Raw genomic sequence first — 24,858 nt, forward strand, 5'->3', positions numbered from 1 at the left:
CCCAAGGTACAATTGCGATTCTATCTGACAACATGTCGGTAGTTTGGCACATAAACAAGCAGGGCAGAACCAGGTCCTACCCCCTTTGCAGAGAGGCCATGAGAGTATGGCGCTGGGCCATAGCTACCCGACGTTTCTTAGTAGCCACGCACATTCTGGGGAAAGCCAATGTGATTGCAGACAGGCTCAGCAGGACTCTCCTGTTGCCCCACGAGTGGTCCCTCAACAACAGAGTGGCTGCGCAGATCTTCGCCAAATGGGGTCTCCCTTGTTGCGACTTGTTCGCCAGCCCCAACAATGCGAAGTGCAGAGAGTTCTTCACTCTGACTCCCTCCCAGGGGCAGTCTCCCAGGGACGCTCTAGCCCACAATTGGCCCCCGGGTCTGCTTTATGCCTTCCCCCCGATCACCCTTCTCCCGAGGGTGATTCAGAAGGCTCTTCATGTAGGGAGCCACATGATTTTGGTCGCCCCACATTGGCCCCGTCAGGTTTGGTTCCCATTCCTTCAGAAGTATGCGGTACAGGGCCCTTGGATTCTGGACCCAGTGCCGGACCTGTTGTCTCATCAGTCGGGACACTCTCATCCATCCCTCCGGTCGTTGCGACTGGCTGCTTGGTTACTCCACTTCCATCCTTAGTTCGAGATAACTCTCTTTCTTCTGAAGTGATGCACATTTTGTCCTCTTCCCACAAGCCGTCCACTGTTAAGCTGTATTCCAGCAAATGTAAAAGGTTTGCCTTTTGGGCCCAGCAGCGAGGCATTGATCCTCTTACGGCCCCAGTTCTGCAGGTCTTGGAATTTCTAGCTTCATTGTTTCATTCAGGCTCTTCAGTCTCCACAATTAAAGTTCAACTAGCGGCTATCTCTAATTTTCATGTTTCCATAGAGCCTTCCTTAATGGCAAACAGACTTTGCAAGTCCTTTCTTAAGGGAGACTGGCTCCTCAGGCCTCCTATGGCTCATCCTGTGCCCCCTTGGGACTTAAATTTGGTTCTGGCCTTCCTAACTGCCCGTCCTTTTGAGCCGGCAGCCACTTGTGATATAAAATTTCTGTCGTGGAAAACCGCCTTTCTAGTGGCAATAACTTCTGCTAAGTGGGTTTCAGAGCTTTAGGCTCTCTGTTCTACTCCTCCTTATTTGATTTTTCATAAAGACAGAGTTTCCCTCAGATTGAATCCATCCTTTTTGCCTAAGGTAGCATCCCCTTTGTGCATTCAGCAATCATTGGAGCTCCCCGTTTTCTTTCCAAATTTTTCTAATAGAGCAGAATATACCTTCCACCAGTTGGATGTTCACAGGCAACTGCGTTTTTACTTAGATAGGACCAGTCAGACACGAAAATCTAACCAGCTGTTTGTGTCCTTTGCAGAGAATAGGTTAGGTCTACCAGTTGCCAAAACCACCATAGCCAAATGGATTAAGGATTGCATCTCCTTCATTTATTCCCAGTCAGGCAGAGAGTTACCTTTCCCACTTAAAGCTCATTCTACCAGGGTTATGGCCACCGCTGTAGCTTTTCACTCCAAAGTCTCAATAGATGATATTTGTGCGGCTGCTACTTGGTCTTCTCCGCACACCTTCATTTCTCATTACAAGGTTGATGTGGTTTCCCAAGGCAGAGCTTCTTTTGGTTCTGCAGTCCTCAGGAGTGTGTTCCAGTGAGCCACCCGGGATTTAGGTGCTAGGGACGCTGTCCCATCTGTCATGAATGTAGGCGAGATAGGATCCCATTACATCTTTTAGTTATGTACTTACCATAACTTCGGATGTATGGGATCCATCTCGCCTACATTCATACATACCCACCCTCCTTCCCCCTACCTTTTGGATTTGGAGGAAATATTGCTCTTGTTGAGCTCTTGTCTGGTAGGGCTCTAGTTGGTTACAGTTATTGGTATGTGTGTTCCGTACCTGTGTGAATGCATGAAAGTGAACAAACAAGATCTGGGGAGGCAGGCGTGGTGCATTCTGGGATAAGGGGAAGCCCAGCCATAGAGAGACTTTGTTCTAGTATATAGTGGCCAAGTCGGAGCCGACGGATCGGCTCTGAACCCATCTGTCATGAATGTAAGCGAGATGGATCCCATACATCCGAAGTTATGGTAAGTACATAACTAAAAGTTTTGGTACCGATTTTTAAGAATAAGGGTGATGTGCAGAGCTGTAGTAACTACAGAGGGATTAAATTGATCAGTCATAGCATGAAGTTATGGGAAAGAGTAGTGGAAGCTAGGTTAAGAAGGGATGTGATGATTAGTGAACAGCAGTATGGTTTCATGCCGGGAAAGAGCACTACAGATGCAATGTTTGCTCTGAGAGTGTTGATGGAGAAGTACAGAGAATGTCAGAAGGAGTTGCATTGTGTTTTTGTAGACTTGGAGAAAGCATATGACAGGGTGCCTATAGAGGAGTTGTGGTATTGTATGAGGAAGTCAGGAGTGTCAGAGAAGTATGTAAGAGTGGTACAGGATATGTACGAGGGTAGTGTGACAGCAGTGAGGTGTGCGGTGGGAGTGACGGATGCATTTATGGTGGAGGTGGGGTTACATCAAGGATCAGCTCTGAGCCCTTTCTTATTTGCAATGGTGATGGACAGGTTGACAGACAAGATCAGACAGGAGTCCCCATGGACTATGATGTTTGCAGATGACATTGTGATCTGTAGTGAGAGTAGGGAACAGGTGGAGGAGACCCTGGAGAGATGGAGATATGCTCTAGAGAGAAGAGGAATGAAGGTCAGCAGGACTAAGACAGAATATATGTGTGTGAATAAGAGGGAGGATAGAGGAATGGTGAGGATGCAAGGAGTAGAGGTGGCGAAGGTGGATGAGTTTAAATACTTGGGGTCAGTAGTTCAAAGTAACAGTGAGTGTGGAAGAGAGGTGAAGAAGAGAGTACAAGCAGGATGGAGTGGGTGGAAAAGAGTGTCAGGAGTGATTTGTGACAGACGAGTACCTGTAAGAGTGAAAGGGAAGGTCTACAAGAGGGTAGTGAGACCAGCTATGTTATATGGGTTGGAGACAGTGGCAATGACAAAAAGGCAGGAGTCTGAGCTGGATGTGGCAGAGTTAAAGATGTTAAGATTTGCACTAGGTGTGACGAGGGTGGACAGGATTAGGAATAAGTATATTAGAGGGTCAGCCCAGGTTGGAAGGTTTGGAGACAAAACCAGAGAGACAAGATTACGTTGGTTTGGACATGTGCTGAGAATGGATGCGGGGTATATTGGGAAAAAGATGCTAAGGATGAAGGGAGCAGGTAACAGGAAAAGAGGAAGGCCTAAGATAAGGTTTATGGATGTGGTGAGAGAGGACATGCAGGTGGTTGGTGTGACAGAGTAAGATGCAGAGGACAGGAAGAAATGGAAACAGGTGATCCGCTGTGGCGAACCCTAACGGGAACAGCCGAAAGAAGATGATGAATAGATGATCATTTAGTTAGAAGCTAAATATCAGCTGTTGTGCAATGACCAAATGTTCTTCGTGTTTCACTGTTGCAGTCATCACTTGTGGGTTATTCCTGCTGGGTAGTCCTCGGCCAGCCCGAGTACCAGAGTAAAGGTTTCCCCTTCTGTGTCAGCTATTCTGTGAGTGTGGCTGACATCAGGTCATCAGGGCTATAAAGGGAGACAGCCAACGCCATTACATCAGTCTTTCTTGTCGTGGAGCCCAAAGCAGAATCAGTTTTGCAAGTGCGTCGGTCAGCCGTTGCCAGAGTGAAGACAACTGGCTAAAGCTAAGTACCCCATTGGGGAATCTTTTCTTGCCTTAAATCAATGTCAGAGAAAGTTAATAACTGTCTCAATTGTGGAAAGCAGATCCCACACTGAGACTTCCATTATCTCTGTGTCACCTGTTTAGGCCCAAACTACAGCATTCCAGGGTGTCGGTTCTGTGCCGTCTTTAATGCATGTACTATAAAAAGAAGAGCTGATATTGTAACAAGGCATTTTAGTCAGTCTTTCCAGCAATGCAAAATGGTGTCAGTCTCTCAGGCAGTTACTGATTTTCCTAGGAAGAAAAAAGACAAAGACAAGGATATACCTCCAAAAGTTAGGCCCCTTCATGACCCCAGACTACTGTCCACCCTTTCTCAAAGTAAGGTTACAGCTGAACTCAGTGAGGTGTCTTCGCAGGCCTTGACTACAGCCTACGATCTGCTGCATGCCTCTACCGAGACCCATTCGGAGTCCGGTACACCACTAGATCAACCTCCTCCTGCCGAGCTGTCGTTTGTTCCTCATGCGGTTGGGTACGGAGCTGTTTTGCAGGCACCAGCTTTCATGGAGCCCCCATTGACATCTGAAGTCGGGATTAGACCGATGATAACACTGCTGGTCAAACTGATCCTGTATAAGGCTACTGAACCAGCTAGGCTCAAGCCAAAATCTATCACCAAAAAGATCCCTCCACAGGGCCCCAGCCACCGACCTACTACTAGCCAGTCAGCCCCTCAATCACAGCAACTTCTCAGAATGGCAGAGGACCTGATGAGTCTGATCAGGGGTAGCCAGCCTCCCCCTCCCACACCAGCCAAAAGAAAAATAGACACCCCCCAGAAGTCCTCACAGACCCGGAATCAGTGGATTCAGATCTGGAGGAGTCATAGTTGGAAGACAAGCCCTTAGCAGCATTCGAGGACTCTGATGCTGATGATCCCATTCCCACTGCCTCTCCCCCTGAGGACCTTTCTTTCAGGGAAACTCTAAACACTCTCAAAGAACACTTTCAGTGGGAGGCCCAGGACTACCCCCCAGTCTATAAAGAGACTGAGGGAAATTCTAGATCTGCCTCAGCGTAAGCCTTTGGCCGTCCGTCCTATCCTGGATGTAGTAGAGCATGTTTTCTAGAATCAGCCCTCAGATTCTCTCCCTCCTGCATCCAGAAAACCTGATAAATACTACAGGGTGCAAGACTCTCACAAATACCTATTTAAAAACCCTACTGCAGACCCTGAAGTAATTATTCAGGGCCCTAAGGGAGCTAGAGGAAGCTCTGAAAAACCCCATCCCAACTGACAAAGAAAGCAGAGCTCTAGACAGGATGGATAAAAAGGTTTACACCATATCCACTTTAGCTGTTAGAGCTTTAAACTGTCAATTTCATATGATCAGATTCGAGCAGAATGTGCTTGAAGTCATTAAACAGAAAATATCTGCCTTGCCTGACAGTAGCACTACCAGAGAATTAACAGATCTCATACAGTCAAGCTCTGAGGTAGCAAAGCATTGCTTACATTGTGGTTATGATGGCATGGAAGCCTCTGCCAGGGCTGCAGCTACATGATCAGTTATCAGAAGGCATGCATGTTTAAGGGAGCAACCTTTGCCTGACCAGGTAAAATCCAAACTTTTAGATGCCTCTGGATAAAGAACAGTTGTTTGGCCCCAAGGCTAAGGAGGTCATCAAGAAAATGGAGGACAAAGACAAATCCATGCAGACTGTCAAGGACATTTTGCAGGTACAGCCTCCCAGGTTCAGCAGAAACTTTCCTTTCAAGCACTGGTCCTTTCCCTCTCAGGCTAAGCCAATACAGAGAAAAGGATGCAGACAGAACCCCTAGGCCACAGGCATACAGTCAACAAAGAACTAGGCAGTAGTCCACGGCCCCTCCAAGACAGGGGAGTTCTAAGCCCACTTCCTTCATCAGAGAATCACAACTCCCTTCCCTCCCCTCTGCCCCCAGGTCTCCAGACAAGCTAGGAGGAAGACTCTCCCTCTTCCTAGAAAACTGGCAGGCCATCACCTCAGATCTATGGGTCCTGAAAAGTGTTAGGTACAGATTCTATTTCAAATTAAAACCAAGGAGATCAGGTTGCGCAGATATCCCTGCAAACCAGACAGCAGAAGCTGTTCACCAGATCCAAAATATTACGCCCAGGGTGCTTTAGAACCCGTGCCCAAGGAACAGACTGGGAAGGGATTTTACTCAAGGCTGTTCCTGGTTCCCAGAAAAGAGGGCACATGGCGGCCTATCCTAGACATCTCTACCCTGAATCTGTCCCTTCTGGTTCCAAAATTCAAAATGTTGACACTACAAAAACCGTGGCCTATGCTTCTACCACAGACCTGGCTAGTGACCCTAGACCTGAAAGATGCCTACCTGCATATTCCTATCAGAGAGTCCTGCAGGAGTTACCTAAGATTCAGAGCAGGGTCCCAACACTTTGAATTCTCTGCACTGCCCTTTGGCTTATCCACTGCTCCCAGATTCTTTACAAAGTGTTTGGCTCCAGTCATTGTTTACTACAGACAGCGAGCCATACACATTTACCCCTATCTAGATGACTGCCTCATTCAGGCAGAAACCAAAGAAAAGCTCCTACAGGACCTCGCCTTTGTGCACCCCATACTGACTTTACTGGGGTTCACCATAAACATGGAGAAATCCCAGCTGCTACCCACATGAAGGATTACCTTACTGGGTACTCTGCTAGACACATCCAAGCAAATGCTCCCCCCCTCCAGAAGCAGACCTTTCTGCAGTCCTACTTCCATCAGCTGGCACAAATGACTCACCTCACAGCCGGGCAAATCATACAAGCCCTGGGATACATGGCCTCCTGCTGGTACCCCTTGCCAGATTGCATGTGCGGAAACTGCAGTGGTACCTAAGGAACCTCTGGTGCCAACACTCCCAGTCTGTGGAGCACCAGCTACCACTAATTCCTTGCTTAAAGAAGGAACTCCTCTTGTGGGCCCAGGCTTGCTCCCTAAACAAGGGACTTCTTTTTGTTCATCGCCCACACAAGCAGACCTTGACCGTGGACGCCTCAGACATTGCCTGGGGAGCCCACACTGGAACAATGTAAACCCAGGCCTTTTGGGAACAGGAAGTTGTAGGTCTGCACATAAGTCTGAAAGAAATGCTGGCAGTGCACAGATCTATCCTAACCTTTCGAGAGCATCTGTCACCAGGGGTACTCCTAATCAGGACAGACAACACTGTCTTCACTTCTTTTCGTCACCTCAAATGATTCACATCTCTCATTAAGTTTTTTTTTTTTAGATGTGTAGCGACTCATGATCTTTTATTTATTACTTTTGAGATATTTTTCAATTAAACTTTAAATAAATATATAAATGTGATTCTGAAAGACTGTTGCCAGTCTTTTAACCACAGGTTTATATGCTGATGAGTATTTTGTTATATTTTCCACACATCAGTGTATGGATAACAGCAATTACAAAAAGCAGGAGAAAAGGATAATTTAGTAAAACTCAGCAGAGCATCGAAGAATCCTGAAACGAGGCTGCCATAAAATTGAAAAAATGTAAATCTGCCAGTATTTCTGAGAAGGCTATCATTTCTCAAACTACTATACACAGGAACATGGTATTATTTTCTAAAGTTTGAAAGTTCTTCCCAGCAGTCTCAGTGGTGCCAAAAGCTGAAATGATGATATACCTTTTGGTATGTACCTCACAAGACATCTACAACAACTGGAGAGGCCACAGAAATACCTCACAAAGAGGATTACTGGCCTCAAATAGATGCCCTATGCAGACTCTCTCAAAAAACTCCAGCTTTACTTCGTCGCATATCGCCTACTCAAAGGCGCTCTCTGCCTAACATACAAAGCTATGTCAAACCCAGAGCTGTTGGACATGCTCCACTTAAAGAAATCCCAATCCTTCAGAGCTACACACTGTAGGGACCTAAACCTTGTCACCACAATAAACAGAACATGCTGGAGGGATAGATTCCTGTGCCAGAGACTTCCCATACTCTGGAACAGACTACCTAACTATGTCAAACAGAGCTCCTCATTAGCAGTCTTCAAGAAAAATCTTGATGATTGGGTGGGAAATAGGAAATTCACCCCAGGGATCACTTCTGTGGCTCTGCTCGACAGGGGCACAGGAAAATAATTTTCTTGGTTGGCGAAAGCCAGGGTACCTTTTTGGCTAGGCTTATATAGGCCTCAGGGCCAATAGCCTAGTACCTACTTATGAACCTATGAAAACTGTTTAAAACGGAGTAAGAACCACACTGAATCACAAAGAGATTAAGTAAGTACTTTTGTTTACTGAATCACAAAGAGATTAAGTAAGTGATGAACCTATGTCAACATCGTCATCATTACCTACACCAGTGTCTTCTGTGATTACAGTGACTCTAGAAGTTTCATTGCAGGTTGAAGTTAGTGCTTCACCACCACTTTTTCCTACTTAGACTCATTATTTCTTCATTTAATTTGACTTCTAAGTTGTTTCAACCAAACTTTGAATGTGAATCATTTGCCAGGATACAGGTTTATGTATTTACTTATTTATTTGCTTGCTTACTTTCCTACTTACATATGTGAGTATGTAGCTATGTATATATGGTAACTGTGTAGCTGGGCTGGCTATTGGACTCTCTTCATTAATGACCTACACACTGGCAGATACTTGAATTTAACAGCACTGCATGCATGTTTTAATTGATTAATGTGTTAACTACACATGTGCTGCTAGAAATACAATGTCAGATAGTAAAAATCTCCCAAAATGAGTCACACAGATGCTATTTACAAATTATGGAGTACTGGTTGGATATTTGCAAGTTGGATGATCTACTTGTATGCAAAGCTGGACTCTTTTTAGATGTATTTGTTTAGCTTTTAAATGTCTGAATTTTAATCTTTATCTATAAAGCTTGTACAGCAGTAGGTGTGTATAATGTGTCCCAAAGGATTTTTCTCTTAATTGGCTGTAAGTTGTTTCTTTTATGAGGTTGGGGTTGGGTTCAGTTTAGTAGGTACAATTTTGCTAAAGCACTTTCCTCTAATGGCAAAACAGAAATTATGTTTTTAAGAGAGTGAGGTTGCTGTCATTTTGTGTTCTAAGGTAATGGGGGTTGATTTTTGGCTTATTTTTTGAGAGAATGGCATTAGTTATTTTATGCAAGTCTAAAGATGGGGTATAGAGTGATAAGCCTAGAAAATGCTGTGGCCTGTAGCTGGTTTGCCTTTTTAAGCAATGTGTAGTGCCGTTCTTGTCTAGGGATGAGATTGACAGATTTACAGATGCTGTTTATAGTAGTTTGAATGCTGTGTATATTTTGAGATGAATTTAGGGTTATGTTGGGGAGAACATATTCAAAGTATAGGATAAGTACATTACTGAGTACATCATGTCAGGATGGGGAGTTGACAGTGGAGAATCGAGTAGTAATATTTTCTGTAATTAGATTTTGAATACAATTTGAAGGAAAGATTGATGTTGAGTATTAAGCTGAGGAACTTCTGCTGCTCAACCTATGGTATTTGAATGGTATCATGTCAGCATTAACTATGAGATTGTTTACTTCTGAGATGTAAGGATTTAGCTTCCTTAGTACTAGTTTGAACTATGTGTCTTAAGGGAGAGAGAGAGAGCTTTTGTGGTAAGTTGAAGTATTACATTCTTTACATTTTCCCACCTACACCTTGAACAGTAAGTCAAATTTAAACAGCAGAGGTTTGAGGTGGCATCTATGGACAGACCATTGAGATGTAAAATTTTGCAGGTACCTGTGAAGGTTGAAGAGGTTAAAAGGAAACCAAAAAGAACAGAGAATGTGCCCCAATAAAATCATCACTAACCAAATATATCCAGGCACAAAAAGAGGGGACTCGGTGGTAACAAAAAACTCTTTTATTACCAGTACACACAATATGAACGCTTCCACAAAAATATTAAAATGTGTTTTTGTCTCACAATTCTAAGACTTTATCAGATATAACAAGGAATTCTTTCCACCCCTTATATAACCAGTCTAATTGTTAAACAATCATTCAGTTAAGCATTTTAAAACATATTCAGTACAAAAACATTAAAACAGCAATGAATTATAACCATATTGACCACAAATATTATTTAAAATATAAGTACCTATCAGAAAAATGTTTTTATAATTGTGAAATTAATATAATAATAACCTAAAGTACATTATAATAGAGAACAAATAAATGCGTACATGTATGTATGTGTATATAAATATATATACATAAATAAAAGGAAAAGAACTTTGCCCTGAAACATCCAATAAAGAAGAATATTTTATGTAACATAATTTCATTCCTATTCCAAACAAAATTCTCATTGGCAGAATGTTTCCTCTTAGTATGATTTTTTTTTTCTAAAGAGCTACTTAAAGCTGTTTTGTTTATTAAAACTCCATTTATTTTCCTGTCCAGTTTGTTATTCCCCTCAAAAGAAGATGACAGATACTACTGAGAAAAGGGATTCATATTCTGAGTCAGAATCCATTGCTTATTCCTGTCAATTTGATTCCCAAACAGGATTTGAGCCAGATGATTAAGAAATACTTTCCCTGACTCCCCATTAGAGGAATTACTCTTTGGTGATACTATTTTAAAGTTGATGCATCATTTCAAGTAAGTCACAAGCACAAGCCTGTTAAAAAATGATAGTTTTTATAAGGTGGCATACATTCATAAGTTTCTATATAACACAAATGTCCATGCACTTATCCATTTTGGGCAATATGAATAAGTTAATATCAGAATGTTCTTCGTGTTTCACTGTTGCAGTCATTACATTTGGGTAATCTGCTGACAGGTTGCCCTTAGTCGGCCTGAATTCCAAAGTCTTGGGTCCTGCATTGGTTGCTGTCTTCTCTTCCATGACGTCAGGTCATCAGGGGTATAAAACATGCAGCCGATGCCATTTTCTTTAGTCTTTCGTGCCGCACAGTGCCCGAAGCAGAAGCATTTCGCAAGTGCTGGCCGGCCGACTACTGAAGTATACGAGTTTGAGTTTCAGAACCGAAGTCTTCACTAAAGTGAAGTACTCCGTTGGGGAAACATTTTTCTTGCTTTTTACCGATGTCAGAAAAAGTTAATAATTGTATTACATGTGGGAAGCAAATACTTCATAAGGATTTCCATTTATACTGTATTCCTTGCCTAGGCCCTGATCACAGTGTGCCTGGCTGTCAGTTTTGTGCTAGGTTTAACCAATGCACTATTAAGCGTCTGTATATTTTTGCATCAAAGTATTTTGGAACAGATTTAACTACCCAGAAATGTCGTCGGATAGCAATCTGACTACCCGGGGTACATAAAAAATGCAAAGAAAAGGACAGAGAAAGGCAGTCGAGATCCAAAACCGGCGACAAAGCTTCTCCTAAGCCAGTCGCCGGTTCTCAGTGAGGCGCTTTCACAGCCCCTGATACCCGCTACCTTCGAGTCGCAGGCCTGTACTGACACCCATACTCAAAGTATTGGACCGACGGATGTATCTCCCTCAGATGGGTACGGAGCCGCTGAGCAGGCACCGGCTTCTGAGGGTGTATTCAGACCTCAACATTTGTATCTCAACCGATGACAGCTGCAAAACCAAAGACAAAAGCAACTTCTAAAACTAAAAAAACAATGCATGAGCCACGTGCACAGGCCTCTGTGCCTAAAAAACAGATGATCAAAATGGCTGAAGACCTTATTACCTTGATCAGGGGTACCCATCCCCCTTCAGATAAGAGGCGTAGGCAAGACACTGATTATGAATTTTCAGATCAGGTTTCTATTTCTTCTGATTCCTCTTCTGATCGGGAATTATCTATACCTCCTTATGATGATTGTAATGCTGAGGAGTCTATTCCATCTGCATCTCCTCCTGAGGATTATTAATTTGGAGAAACCATGCATACTTTGAGGGAGCATTTTCACCGGGAGAGTCAAGACTTCTCAGAATCAAAAAAGAGGCTCAGGGATTTCCTTCTTCTCCCTCAGCACAAGCCTTTAGCTATTCCCCCTGTTTTAGACATTGCGGATGATGTGTTTTCGAAGTCAAGCTTGACCCCTGACTCTTTACCTTCGGCTCCCAGTAAGTCTGACAGATATTACAGGGTCCCTGACTCATATAAATTTTTATTTGGAAACGCTGCTGCTGATCCTGAAACTATTTCACAGGGTCCAAAGGGAGTTAAGGCCTCAACAGCAAAAATTCCTACCCCCTCTGACAGAGATTCAAGGGCAGTAGACAGATGGGGAAAAAGGTTTATACATCTGCAACCTTGGCAATCAGGGTGTTAAACTGTCAATTTCATATGCTTAAGTACCAACAACATGTTATGGGATTGCTGAAACAGAAAGATGTTGATTTCAGAATGTGCAGAAAATAAAGAATTGCAAGAATTATTGCATGCAGCTGAACTAGTTGGAAAGCATACTTTGCAATGTGGTTTTGATTCCTTAGAGGCCTCCTGCAGGGCCGCAGTTACTGGATCTGTGATTAGGAGGCATGCCTGGTTAAAGGAATAAAATTTGCCTGATCATGTTATAGCTAAATTGCTAGATGCACCTTTACAGCATGATTCTCTGTTTGGTATTAAGGCAGAAGAGGTTTTAAAGAAAATGGAAGACAAAGCTAAGTCTTACAAGTGCAGCCACCAAGATTCAGTAGACACTGGCCTACAAAAAATTGGTCCTTTCCTGTGTCAGACAGAGCTCAAAGATGCAAATCCAGACTCCCTAAGGGTTCCAGATACCAGGCGCAAGATTCATACAGGTCAAAGCAACGGGGCGCTTCCACATCCAAATCTGGAGGTGATAAAGCGCAAACCTACAGAAAGCAATCCCAATGGCTTCCCTCTGCCTACACCAAGCACTCTTCTTTTGGCAGCACCCATAGGGGGGAAATTAGCACTTTATGCTCAAAATTGGCAGTTAATAACCCAGAACACGTGGGTACTAAACATCGTATCACAGGGATACAAATTTAATTTCCATACTCTGCCAATGGTAAATGGTTGGCCAGATCTGCCAAAAAATCAATGAGCAGAGGCACAGAAACAGGTTACATCCCTCATGGATATGGGGGCCTTTCAGACAGTACCAGAACAGGAAAAAGGACAAGGATTTTACTCGACTGTTCTTGGTACCCAGAAAGGACAGGGCCTGGCGGCCAATACTGGATTTATCGATTTTGAACACATACCTGAACATTCCAAAATTCAAAATGCTGACTTTGCAGCAGCTTCTGCCCATGCTGGGCAAGAATGCTTGGCTGGTGACTTTAGACCTAAAAGAGGCATACCTGCATGTCCCAATAAGACAATCGTGCAGAAGATACCTCAGATTCAAGGCTGGCTTAATGCATTACCAATTCTCTGCACTGCCCTTTGGCTTATCTACTGCGCCCAGGGTCTTTACAAAGTGCCTGGCACCAGTAATTGCATTTTGCAGACAAAGAAGTATACAAATATATCCTTACTTGGATGACTGTCTCATTCAAGCAGAGAACAAGGACACTCTTCTTCAACACCTGGCATTTTGAAAAGGCTTCTAACATGCCTAGGGTACACAATAAATGAAAAGAAATCACAACTGGTACTCTCTCAAAAAATAACATTCCTGGGTGCAAGCTTGGAAACAACTGCCCAGATGGCTTACCTCACGCCAGACAAGCAAAGGCAACTGACTGCTTACTTCAAACTGATAGCAACAAAAACCCAGTCTTCTGCAAGGCAAATTCTGCAGGCTCTGGGCTTCATGGCATCCTGCATCCTACTAATTCCATATGCAAGACTGCATATGAGGAAACTTCAGTGGTACCTAAAAAGTTTATGGAGTCAACATTCACACAGTCTGGAAACAATGATTCCTCTCATTCCCTGCTTGCAGCAGGAGTTTCTATGGTGGGCAAAGGCTTGTCACCAAAACAGGAGACTGCCCTTCATTCTACCCCCTTCCAGCCAAACCTTAACAACAGACACATCAGATTATGCCTGGGGGGGCCCACCTCGCAGGAAGATGCATTCAGGGCTTATGGACACAAAAACAAATGCATCTTCATATCAACCAGAAAGAGATGCTAGCTATTCAAAATGCCTTAACAGCTTTCAAGGACTTACTTCATCCAGGACAACTACTGATAAAGACGGACAACACCACAGTCATGTGGTATATAAACAAGCAAGGGGGCACACACTCATACCCCCTTTGCAGATTAGTCAGGGCACTGTGGGACAGCTTTGACCTACCAAATACATCTTCAAGCTCAATTCCTGCCAGGAAAACAAAACACTCTGGCAGACGATTTAAGCATAAACCTTATGGATCCTCACGAGTGAAAACTAAATCCACAAGTCTTCAGCATGATAACAGAGAAATGGGGGAGCCCAGACATAGATCTATTTGCCTCACCTCAAAATTATCAATTGAAAAGATTCTGCACAAGGACTTATCACAGACAAGCATGGAAAGTGGACGCCCTATCCTTCAGTTGGAAAAACCTATCAGTTTACGCCTTTCCTCCTCTGCCTCTTCTACCCAAGGTCCTCCTAAAAGTCAGACAAGATAAGCCAAAGATGATATTAATTGCCCCAGACTGGCCCCTCCAATACTGGTACCTATTCCTAAGGAACGTGGCTCAATACCCAGCTTGGACCTTGCCTCAAAGACCACAACTACTGTCCCAGCAAAACAATCAGATCCTGCACAATCAACTACAGACTCTGAACCTGGCAGCATGGCTAATCATGTAGTCATGCAAACAACACCTCTCAGTAAAGCTGTGATGGATGTCATTTTGGAAGCCAGGAGGCCTAGTACTAGAAAATCTTATGCTGACAAATGGAAGAGATTCTGTGTTTGGAATCAAGCACAAGGAACTGATACAGCAGAACCAAATATTCCTCAGATATTACAATACTTAACTGAGATGCTTGACAAAGGCCTATCTTTCTCATCAGTCAAAATCCATGCCTCTGCCATTTCGGCTCATTGCAATACAGAGCCACCAATCTTTTCTCATCCTTTACTAAAGCAGCATCTTAGAGGAGCCAAAAATTTAAGGTGTCCTAGAAGATCACCATTACCTGCATGGGACCTTAATTATGTGTTGGAAAAGCTCACCCTGCCTCTATTTGAACCAGCTGCTACCGCTGATCTAAAGTTCTTATCATGGAAAACAGCTCTGCTACTAGCAATTACTTCAGCAAGAAGAGTTTCAGGCCCTCATGGCTGTAGAGCCTTTTATCATATTTTACCCAGACAGGGTGTCTCTGAGGACAAATCCTACTTTTACGCCTAAGGTGGTTTCCAGTGTGGCTCTTAACCAAACAATTCATCTGCCAACTTTTTATCCAAATCCGCAGAACAAGATGGGAGAGAATTCTGCATTCCTTGGACCTACACAGACAACTAAGATTCTACTTGAGCAGGACAAAAGCTCTAAGAAAAACTGAGCATTTACTAGTGTCATATGCTGCAGGATCAGAACGAAAGGCTATTTCAAAGCAGACAATTTCAAAGTGGATAAGCCACTGCATCCGTTTCTGCTACTTACACCATGGTAAACCTGTGCCCAAGGGCATTAGGTCTCATTCCACCAGAGCTGCAGCTACTTCAGAAGCCTTTCTCAGAGGAGTACCAACCAAAGACATTCTAGAGGCTGCTACTTGGAGTTCTGTTCACACCTTTACAAAGCATTACCATTTGCCTCTCTACTCTAAGTCCAGGGCAGGCTTTGCCACTGCAGTGCTGCAGGGCCTTATAGCCAAACCTAATGCTGTTTAGCTCCAGCCTCCCAACCATAGCTTTGGGATTCTACCCAAATGTAATGACTGCAACAGTGAAACATGAAGAACATAGTACAGTTGTGTACACTTACCATAATTGTCGATGTTCGAGTGTATTCACTGTTGCATTCCAGGTTACCCTCCTGCCATCCCCCTGTCATTCTGAAGTTTATCTTTCCTTCTCTATCTTCTACAACCTATGTGGTGTATTTGCTTGTAGATGAAGGTAAAGTTTATAGTGATGCATGTGTATATATATATATAATTGTGTGAAAAATTTGAAAGAATGAGCATCAATCGGACATCAGATTAAGGAAAAAGACTAATGCTTGTAATGTGGGTCATTCTTTCAAATTTAGTGTCATTCAGCAGGTCTCATTTGACACTCAGGGCAGATTGCTTGAAGTGCATTTAGACATTTGTGAAATGAAATGGCAATTGAAATTGAATGCTTTGGTTTTTCCAGGCATCAATGACTGTATTAGCATTATGCCTGTATTGAAATTAAAGAACATTCTAGGATAGGCATTTATAATTTACTAGTGAACAGAGATGTTTTCACACAATCAATGTACATGTATTTCATGTTTTATCATTGTGAATCTTGTTATTAAGCACACATTCAACGACAATTGTTACTTGTCAGAGTTTTTATGAAAACTGCTTTTTAACCATCTTTTATGTGGTTTTTTTTTACTGTGGAAGGAATTTTAATTGCACCAATAATTTGCTGATGTCATTGCCAGGTGTTATATATAAAAAGGGTGTGTTTTTTTATCATTTGTATTCTGAAGAAGTCTGAATAAAGACTAAACCTAGGTAAATTCGTGGTGTGAACTGGTGCCATTTGTGGTTGTGGCCTCCTTGGAGTCTATCTGTTGGTCTGTTTTTGTTTTGGTTTGTTCTTGTAACAGTATCCAGAGAGATCTCCTCAGAGAGTTGGGAGATACCTTGATGGGTAACATGCCTGAGGCGGTAGTGCAGACTGTTAACGCCCAGTTGTCTGCCCTTGGTTCCATTGCCAAATCATCCATGAGGCTCATATCTTATGCAGATGAAGGGGCGAGTAGGGCAGCTAGTTCAGGTTTGGCTCTTAGGAGGCAAGCCTGGATGTGCCTATGTCACTTCACTGAGGCCTTCAAGTCTTCCTTCACTGACGCCCCCTTCGATGGGTCCTCTCTTTTCGGACCCAAAGTGAAAGACACTCTCACCAGATGTGAGCAGGAGGGTAAGACTTTATCTGCCGTAGGGGCCTGTTTTTTCTCTTCCCTCTAGGCCTTATCCCAAGGCTCAGAGAGGAGGGAAGATGTAGTTCAAGAAGTCACAAAAGTCTTTCCAGCCACTCATGGTGACCCCCCCCCTCCAGAGGCAGAGGAGGGGGGAATTCTTCTGGAAGACGCCGTCCTATTGGCAGAGGAGGCCCCCACAATTTGGGAGACGGCGACTCCTTTCGCGGATCTTCCTATCAGCATCCCTGAGAGATCGCCCGACTGTGCTATTCCGGAGCCAGTCGGGGGTAGTTTTTCAAAGCATCCTCAAGCCTGGGAGAGCATCACTCAGGATCGATGGGTGCTTCGAATAATTACCGGAGGTTACACCATTCCCTTTGCTTCATCCCCTCCCCCAATCAAAAATATCCCGGACGTTCTACCCAGTCAAAGTGATCAAGCAGCACTAGAGATATCAAAGCTGCTGAGAAAAGGAGTCATCCATCCGATCCCCTCAGACCAGATCGGATCAGGAACTTACTCAAGACTCTTTTTTGGTGCCGAAAAAAACAGGGGACCTGAGACCCATTCTGGATCTCAGCCGATTGAATCACTACGTCCTGAAGTCCAAATTCCGAATGGTCACTCTTCAATCCATCTTCCCATTGCTGGGGAGGGAGTATGGATGTGCTCCATCGACCTCAAGGATGCCTATTACCACATCAAGATAAACAAGGCATCCAGGAATCATTTACGCTTCTGGCTGGGAGCCAGTCATTTCCAGTTTCGAGCCCTGCCCTTTGGTCTCACCACAGCCCCCAGGGTGTTTACCAAGTGCTTGGCAGTGGTGACAGCTCACCTGAGACGTCTAGGATTCCAGGTATTTCTTTGCCTGGACGATTGGCTCCTTACCACCCCCACCAGGCATCTCCTCATTCAAACCAGGAAGGCTACCATAACCCTTTGCCAAAGGCTAGGAATTACATTAAACTGGGAAAAATCTGCCTTTCTGCCCTCACAGCGTGGCGTATTTATAGGCACAGAGCTAGACTCTGTTCAAATGAGGGCCTTTCTACCTCTAGAAAGAATAACAGTGCTGCAGTCTCAGGTCCAAGCTTTGTTGCCCCACAAGAAGATTCAAGCCAGGTTAGTTCTTCAGCTATTGGGATCCATGGCGGTGACCATCACGCTGGTACCCTTAGCCAGGCTACACATGCGGATTCTCCAGTGGCTCCTTTCAGTCCAGTTGTCCTTTCAAAAATTACCTCTTTCTCATCCAATTCTCCTCACAGAACAATGCAGACAGGATCTCCGTTGGTGGCTATGTTCTTCCAACCTGGACAAGGGGAGGAATCTAGTTCCCTTGTCTCCTGCTGCCACAGTGACCATGGACGCTTCCCAGATAGGGGGGGGGGGCATTATCTGGGCGGAACGGTCCAAGGCACGTGGCAGGATCACGAGGTACACTTACACATCAATGTCCTAGAGATGAGAGCAGTGTTATTAGCGTTGCAAGCACTCCAGAGCTCTCTTCCCCTGGGAACGATTGCTATTCACTCGGACAGCATGTCAGTTGTGTGGTACCTGAACAAGCAAGGTGGAACCAAGTCTTACCCCCTTTGCAGAGAAGCCATGAGACTGTGGAATTGGGCAGTGTATTCCCAATGGTTTCTAGTGGCAATGCACATTCTGGGAAAATCCAACGTGATAGCAGACAGGCTAAGCAGAGCTATTCTGATGCCCTACGAGTGGGGTCAGCCTTGCTGCGATCTCTTTGCTAGTCCTCTCAATGCCAAATGCAGCAACTACTTCACCCTGATCCCCCCACAGGGGGAGTCACCCAGGGACGCTGTAGTCCAGAGTTGGCCTCCCAGTCTGCTCTATGCCTTTCCTCCGTTTCCTCTGTTACCAAGAGTGATTCAGAAAGCCATTTACTTGGGAAGCAAGATGATTCTAATTGCCCCACACTGGCCCCGCCAAGTCTGGTTCCCCTTCCTTCAGCGGTTCACAGTGGATGGTCCTTGGACTCTGGAGCCAGTGCCATACCTATTGACTCACATGTCGGGACAGTTCCACCCCTCCCTACAGTCCTTCAGGTTGACAGCCTGGCTGCTCTACTTCCATCAATAGTTAGACTACATTCCCTTTCACCTGAGGTTGTGCATATCCTATCGTTGTCTCACAAGTCCTCCACCAGAAGAATTTACTCTAGCAAATGGAAGAGATTTTCCATCTGGGCTCAGGCCCAAGGCCTGGACCCTTTCACAGCCCCTATATCGGCGGTCTTAGACTTTTTAGTTATGCTCTTCTGACAAGGCTCTGCTCCCTTGACCATTAAGGCGCAGCTGGCCGCCATTTCTAACTTCCATGTATCCTATGAGCCCGCTTTTATGGGCCATAAACTTTGCAAGGCCTTTTTGAAAGGAGCCTGGTTACTTCACCCTCCTGTGTCAGAACCCCTCATGCCATGGGATTTAAATCTGGTATTGCAAGCCATCACTTCTCTGCCCTTTGAGCCGGCTGCCACTTGTGAACTAAAATTCTTATCTTGGAAGATGGCATTCTTGGTGACCATCACTTTGGCTAGAAGAGTATCAGAACTTTAAGCGTTGTCCATTAAGCCCCCGTATTTGATCTTCCATAAGGACAGTGTATCCTTGAGACTTAATCCGTCCTTCCTCCCTAAGGTGTCTTCTACGTTTCACCTCCACCAATCCATTGAGTTACCTGTGTTTTTTCCCAACTTCTCCAACAAAGCAGAGTTCAAATTTCATCAATTGGATGTGCATAGACAACTAAGATTCTATTTACACAGGACGAAACATGTAAGAAAATCGGATCAATTGTTTGTGTCCTTCTCTGAGAATAGAACGGGTAGCTCTGTTTCCAAGTGCACAATTTCTAAGTGGATTAAGGATTGCATTTCCTTTATTTACTCATCAGCAGGCAGAAATTTACCTTTCCCAGTTAAGGCTCATTCTACCAGGGCAGTCTCAACTTCATTTGCATATCATGCCAGGCTTTCCTTGGACGACATTTGTGCAGCGGCCACCTGGGCTTCTCATCACACCTTTATCTCTCATTACAAGCTGGACATGGCATCTAGAGGCCAGGCTTCCTTTGGTTCCACGGTTCTCAGGAATATTTTCCTATGAGCCTCCCGGGTTAGAGGTGCTAGGGACGCTGTCCCATCAGTAATGAATGTAGGCGAGATAGGACCACATAACATCAGTTAGTTATGTACTCACCATAACGTTCGATGTATGTGGTCCATCTTGCCTACATTCTTACGTACCCTCCCACCTGCCCCCTGCCTGAAGGATTTGGAGGAAAATTGCTCTAAGACCCTTCAAAATTGGTTTTATTCCTTTTTCCTGGTGGGTGATATTCCTCTTAGTGAAGTTTGTGTATGTGGAGTGATTGCGATGTATGCAAACAAGATCTGGGGGTTGGGGCAAGGTGCATCCTGGGATACCAGTTAGCCCAGCCAATTAGAGACTTCGTGCTAGAAAATAATCGGCCGAGTTGGAGCCGATTCCGAACCCATCAGTAATGAATGTAGGCGAGATAGGACCACATACATCAATCATTATGGTGAGTACATAACTAACTGTTTCTGCTAATGTTTGCAGCGCCTGCATAAAGATGTTAGGTTAAGTTGCTGAATGCCCCCTTGGATAGAGATAATATGTTTGGCCTAGGAGCTGCTGATATTTTCAGAAATCTGCATTTGAAAAGAAAAATAATGCAGGACTTTAAGCAGCTTTTTCTCTCACCTGTTCCTACAACTCATAAGTTCATAGGTATGTTAATCTAGGCTAATGACCATTGGGGCCTTTATAAGCCTGGCCATACATCCCAAATGCATCCCACAATATTTTTATGCCTTAGAAGTTATTTAAGGGGTGAATGTGAGCTAGGGCATGAATTACAGGCTGCCTGTGTCAATTAAAGGTGCTAGACAAGGGGTGACTTTTTATTTTCTCATCCACTGGTCCAGGTTACACTTGAATAGGGGAAGGGAAGATCTCTGTTTCACATGGATAAGAAGCATGTTCCAGAGAAGGGGGAGATCTCTGTGACATGTACCTGTCCTTCCATCCTGTACTGTTTATGTTGCAAGCAATGTTTAAATCCCTTGATTGAGCAGTTCTTTTCCTATTAGTTTTAAAGATATGCAAAAGGTCTATCAGAGTGGGATCCAAGGATACCTTGTATGCCAGGCATAGATCACCTCTCAAGAATCTGCAGGAAACAGAGTATAGTGATAGGGCTCTGAGGCGGTCTGCATAAGATATGTTTTTAACACCTTGTATTTCTTTTGTAAAGAACCTCTGTGAATGTTCCTTTTGTTGCATGTATCTCGTCAAGTACATGCAGAATGGGGGGAGTTCCACTCCGTGATGAGCCTGATGCAGTGCCCTTAGAAATAAATTGTGTAAGAGAATGATTTCCGTACTACCTTGAGATATATGTTGGCCAAAGGCCAGGCTACTCTATATATATCCCCAAATCCCTGATTACCAAGTCTACTCTTAGGGGTGTGTTATCAATGAGGTAGTTTCCTAGGGTGCCTGACTTCCCAAAGGGAGCTGTTATACAGTTTTTGGCAATAAGTTTTAAGCCAAGACTTTGGAATCAGTAATGTGTCTTGTTAGTCCTTCGTGAAGGATGTTTATGTCTTGAGGGGATTACTGCTCCTAGCTTGCAAAAATCTGAAAACGTGGTCATCTTGAGGCCATTAACATTGGTCTTGACTTCTGAGAAGTAAATGCCAAAAAGAAGCGGACCCAGCACAGAATCCTGATTCCTGCCTCGGACTCTGCTAGTGACTGTCTTTTTGTGGCAGTGGACTCCCCTATAACTTCCTGTGTTTTGAGAGTTAACTAGCTATCCAGTGCATTCTTACAGGTTTAAGCCAGTTCTGTGAGTTTGTCTACAATACCTGAATGGGGTATTGTATCAAATGCCTTAGCCAGGTCAACGTAGGCAGTATGCACCCTTTTGTCCTCATTAATTTGCTTTGGTGACCTTTTCAAAGAAGTCCACCACACAAAACACACACACACACCGATTACATCATCAGAAAAGGGGTAATTAAAAAAAAAAAAGAAATAATTTTAAATATAAATAAAAATACAAAAAACACATACAACACACACCATTAGGGGATAAGTAGGCATGATTGACCCTTGACAAAGTTAACCTGAGTCGGATCCAGTAACTGAAGGTTTCATATGTCATTATTAATCACCTGCATGATAATTCTTTCCTTGAATTTGCATATGAGACTGGTCAGACCTATGAGTCTGTAGTTCCCAGGGCCCAATGATGGAGCACCATTGTGGAGAGGAATGACAATTGAAGCTCTCCATTTGCATGACACAAAGCCTGTCTGGAGGCTATGATTGAATAATGACTCCGGTAGCACTGATAGGTCATGTTTCAGGCTATTTAGGAGGTATCCTGGGATATTATCAGAGACCATCAAAGTAGTGTTCTTGATCTTAGGGAGTACCTCTAGGACCTGTTCCCTGGTGATCATTGGCGGAATTATGTTTCATGGTCTTTCTGGGGGGAGGGGGGGGGTTAAAATTGGAGCTGAATTTGTCTGCCAGCAGATTTCTATATCTTCTGGCTCTGTGAATGTGGTTCCATTTACTTCCAGTTCTACACACTGTTGTGTACTGCTTTTGATGTTTTTGACATAGCTAAAGAAAACCTTGTGGTTGTCTTTGACTTGGGAGTCTATTTTTACATCAAAATTAGCTTTGGTCGACTTAATTTACCATCTTAGCTGTTTGTTTAGCTTGTTGAGAGAGTGTTTATCTTGCTAGGCTTTGCACTTCCTAATTTTAGCTAGGACTCTTTTCATTTTGTTGTACTACCTGTTTATGTATGGATTCCACCAGAGTGGTTTGTTTTTGGAGTTTGTCCTGTGTTTTATATCTGGTAGGCACAGCTGACTGTATGCAGTTGTTAACTTGATTATACAAGAGTTCCATTGGCTGCTGTGTTCTCCGGTTTTGGAGAGGCTTGGATTTTTTTCATTGTATTGCCTAATAATAGGAAGTTAGCCTTCGAATAATTCCTGATTGGTTTAGAGTTTGCCGGTGGTCGGAATGTATTTTTATATCAAAGGAGATAGCTTTATTGATCTGACCTTACCAGAGAGGACACTGCATACACTGGGGGAACAGTATTCTCACATGTTTATGAGTACCAGATCCAGTATGTTTGCATCTTTAGTGAGCTAGCATAGTCCAGTTTTCAGTCTAGTGCTGAATTCAGGGCTGTGATACTAGTTTCTGAGTTACCCATACCTTACTTGGATAGAAGGAAGTTTCTCTGTTCAGCTGTGAGAGAGGGGAGCTTTGAGCAACCTATCTGTCCCTGGAGGAGTGGCTCCAGCCCATAAGTTAGTAGTTTATTGGCTATTTTTGGGCTAATTTCTATCTATTTCATGTCCCTACTATAAAAACCGCATTTGCATGTTTTTTTGCACCAGCTACAGTTAAATTATTCCCGGCTCCACTAAATCTCCTCTTCAGTTTTTCCCTTGAAACTAGTCTAACTCTCAACCTAAGCATTCAAAAAGCATCCTACAGCACAGCACTTGCTCAGACCTAATAGCAACCACTAATATACCCTGACACTGATTGCCCAGCAGGGCAAGGCTCTTTATTCACCCCTCACCAACCAAGCGACTAAGCAGCTCAACCTTCTTATTCTGGCATGATCAAAGGGCAATTTCAGGTGTACTCTCTAGTTCAGCTGGGGAATCTGGGTATCCTGAGGCAATGGTACAACTGCCTCATGTACACAGACAACCCTCTCCTCCTACCACAAAACACTAGCTTATGCGAGAGATGCAATTATACAGCCAAACTGGAAGCTAAGCTGCCTCCACCCAAGACTGGAACAGACAGTCAATAGGAGAAGGTTAACACTTGCACCACACCTCCAGCCGCACACAGACTTACTAAAACAGCACTGGCAAAAGATACATATAAATACACAAAATCATACTCGGAGGCTCTAAATAAAAACCTGCAAAAGCATCAGAGATCTCCAAAGCAGACACCCAAACAACCTGCACCTTCCATCACAAACCAGACAACACATAAAACACAAAATCAGTGTGCCGCACAATCACAGCCCTTAAGGCGAAATAACATACCTAACACACTAGTAACAGGTGACTCTATAGTCAGGCACACTGACGTCCCACTCACTAGGCTGGGCAAGCAGAAGGTTACTGTTAGCTGCCTGTCGGGAGCCAGAATCCGCCACATAACACAAGCACTCAGGTCAGTCCACAACAGGTACAAATATGGCTCTGTCATTGTCCATGTTAGAGTGAATGACTTGAGAAGTACCTCCCTGGATTACATGAAAAGAGACATGGAAGAGCTCTCTGATCATGTAGCCCTGGCTGGTATGACCCTGACCCTGAGTAGCATCCTGCCTTCACCAAGAATGTTACCTCAATATAAAGAAAAAAATGATCAATTTCAACAATTGGCTAAGCTTCTGGTGTCATTCAAAGGGGATCGAGTATCTGTCAGCCTGGGACGACATGCTCGACAAGCCGCGTTGCTTCGCAAGAGATGGCTTGCACCTGTCACCCCTAGGTTTTCTGCCCCATATAGTGCCTTTTTTAGGCAAGGCTCAAAAGTCAAACCTACCTCTGTAAACAGCACAATTAACAAAAAACTGAGGGTTATGCTACTCAATGCCAGGAGTTTAAATCTCAAATGCAGGCGCTCGAAGCACTCCTCACTCCTCAGTATGGAGAATGTCGACATCTGTGCAGTAACTGAAACCTGGTTCATGCTCCAGAGAGCACCCCAGCACTACCGGGCTACAACTCATGTTTAGGCCACAGAACACGGACCGAAACACAAAAGGAGGGGGTGTATCCATATTCATCAAGGATACCTACACCCCCAGGTTTGTGGCGCAGCATACCTCCTCTGAGATCATCCATGTTCAACTAACATCGGACAAATCTGCAATGCAAATTGTGGCCTGCTACAAATTACCCTCCATGATCCAGGACCACCACTCCACCTTTCTGGAGACACTAGAAAACATGAAGGTCCTACCGAACACCTTGATATTGGGCGATTTCAATTA

The 24,858-nt window shown here is 44.0% G+C and overlaps 1 protein-coding gene across 1 annotated transcript in view; it reads left to right on the top strand.

Annotated features, from left to right (window-relative positions):
• Positions 1-24,858, top strand: part of IQCB1 (IQ motif containing B1) — a 1,943,919-nt gene that overhangs the window by 1,167,616 nt on the left and 751,445 nt on the right. The window contains exon 13 of the mRNA XM_044075021.1: positions 18,808-18,815. Coding sequence (XP_043930956.1) covers positions 18,808-18,815 — 8 coding nt within the window. The remainder of the gene's footprint in view (positions 1-18,807; positions 18,816-24,858) is intronic.

This window comes from Protopterus annectens, chromosome 6.part0 (assembly GCF_019279795.1).
Source record: "Protopterus annectens isolate FY-2018-M chromosome 6.part0, PAN1.0, whole genome shotgun sequence".
NCBI classification, from domain to species: Eukaryota; Metazoa; Chordata; order Ceratodontiformes; family Protopteridae; genus Protopterus; species Protopterus annectens.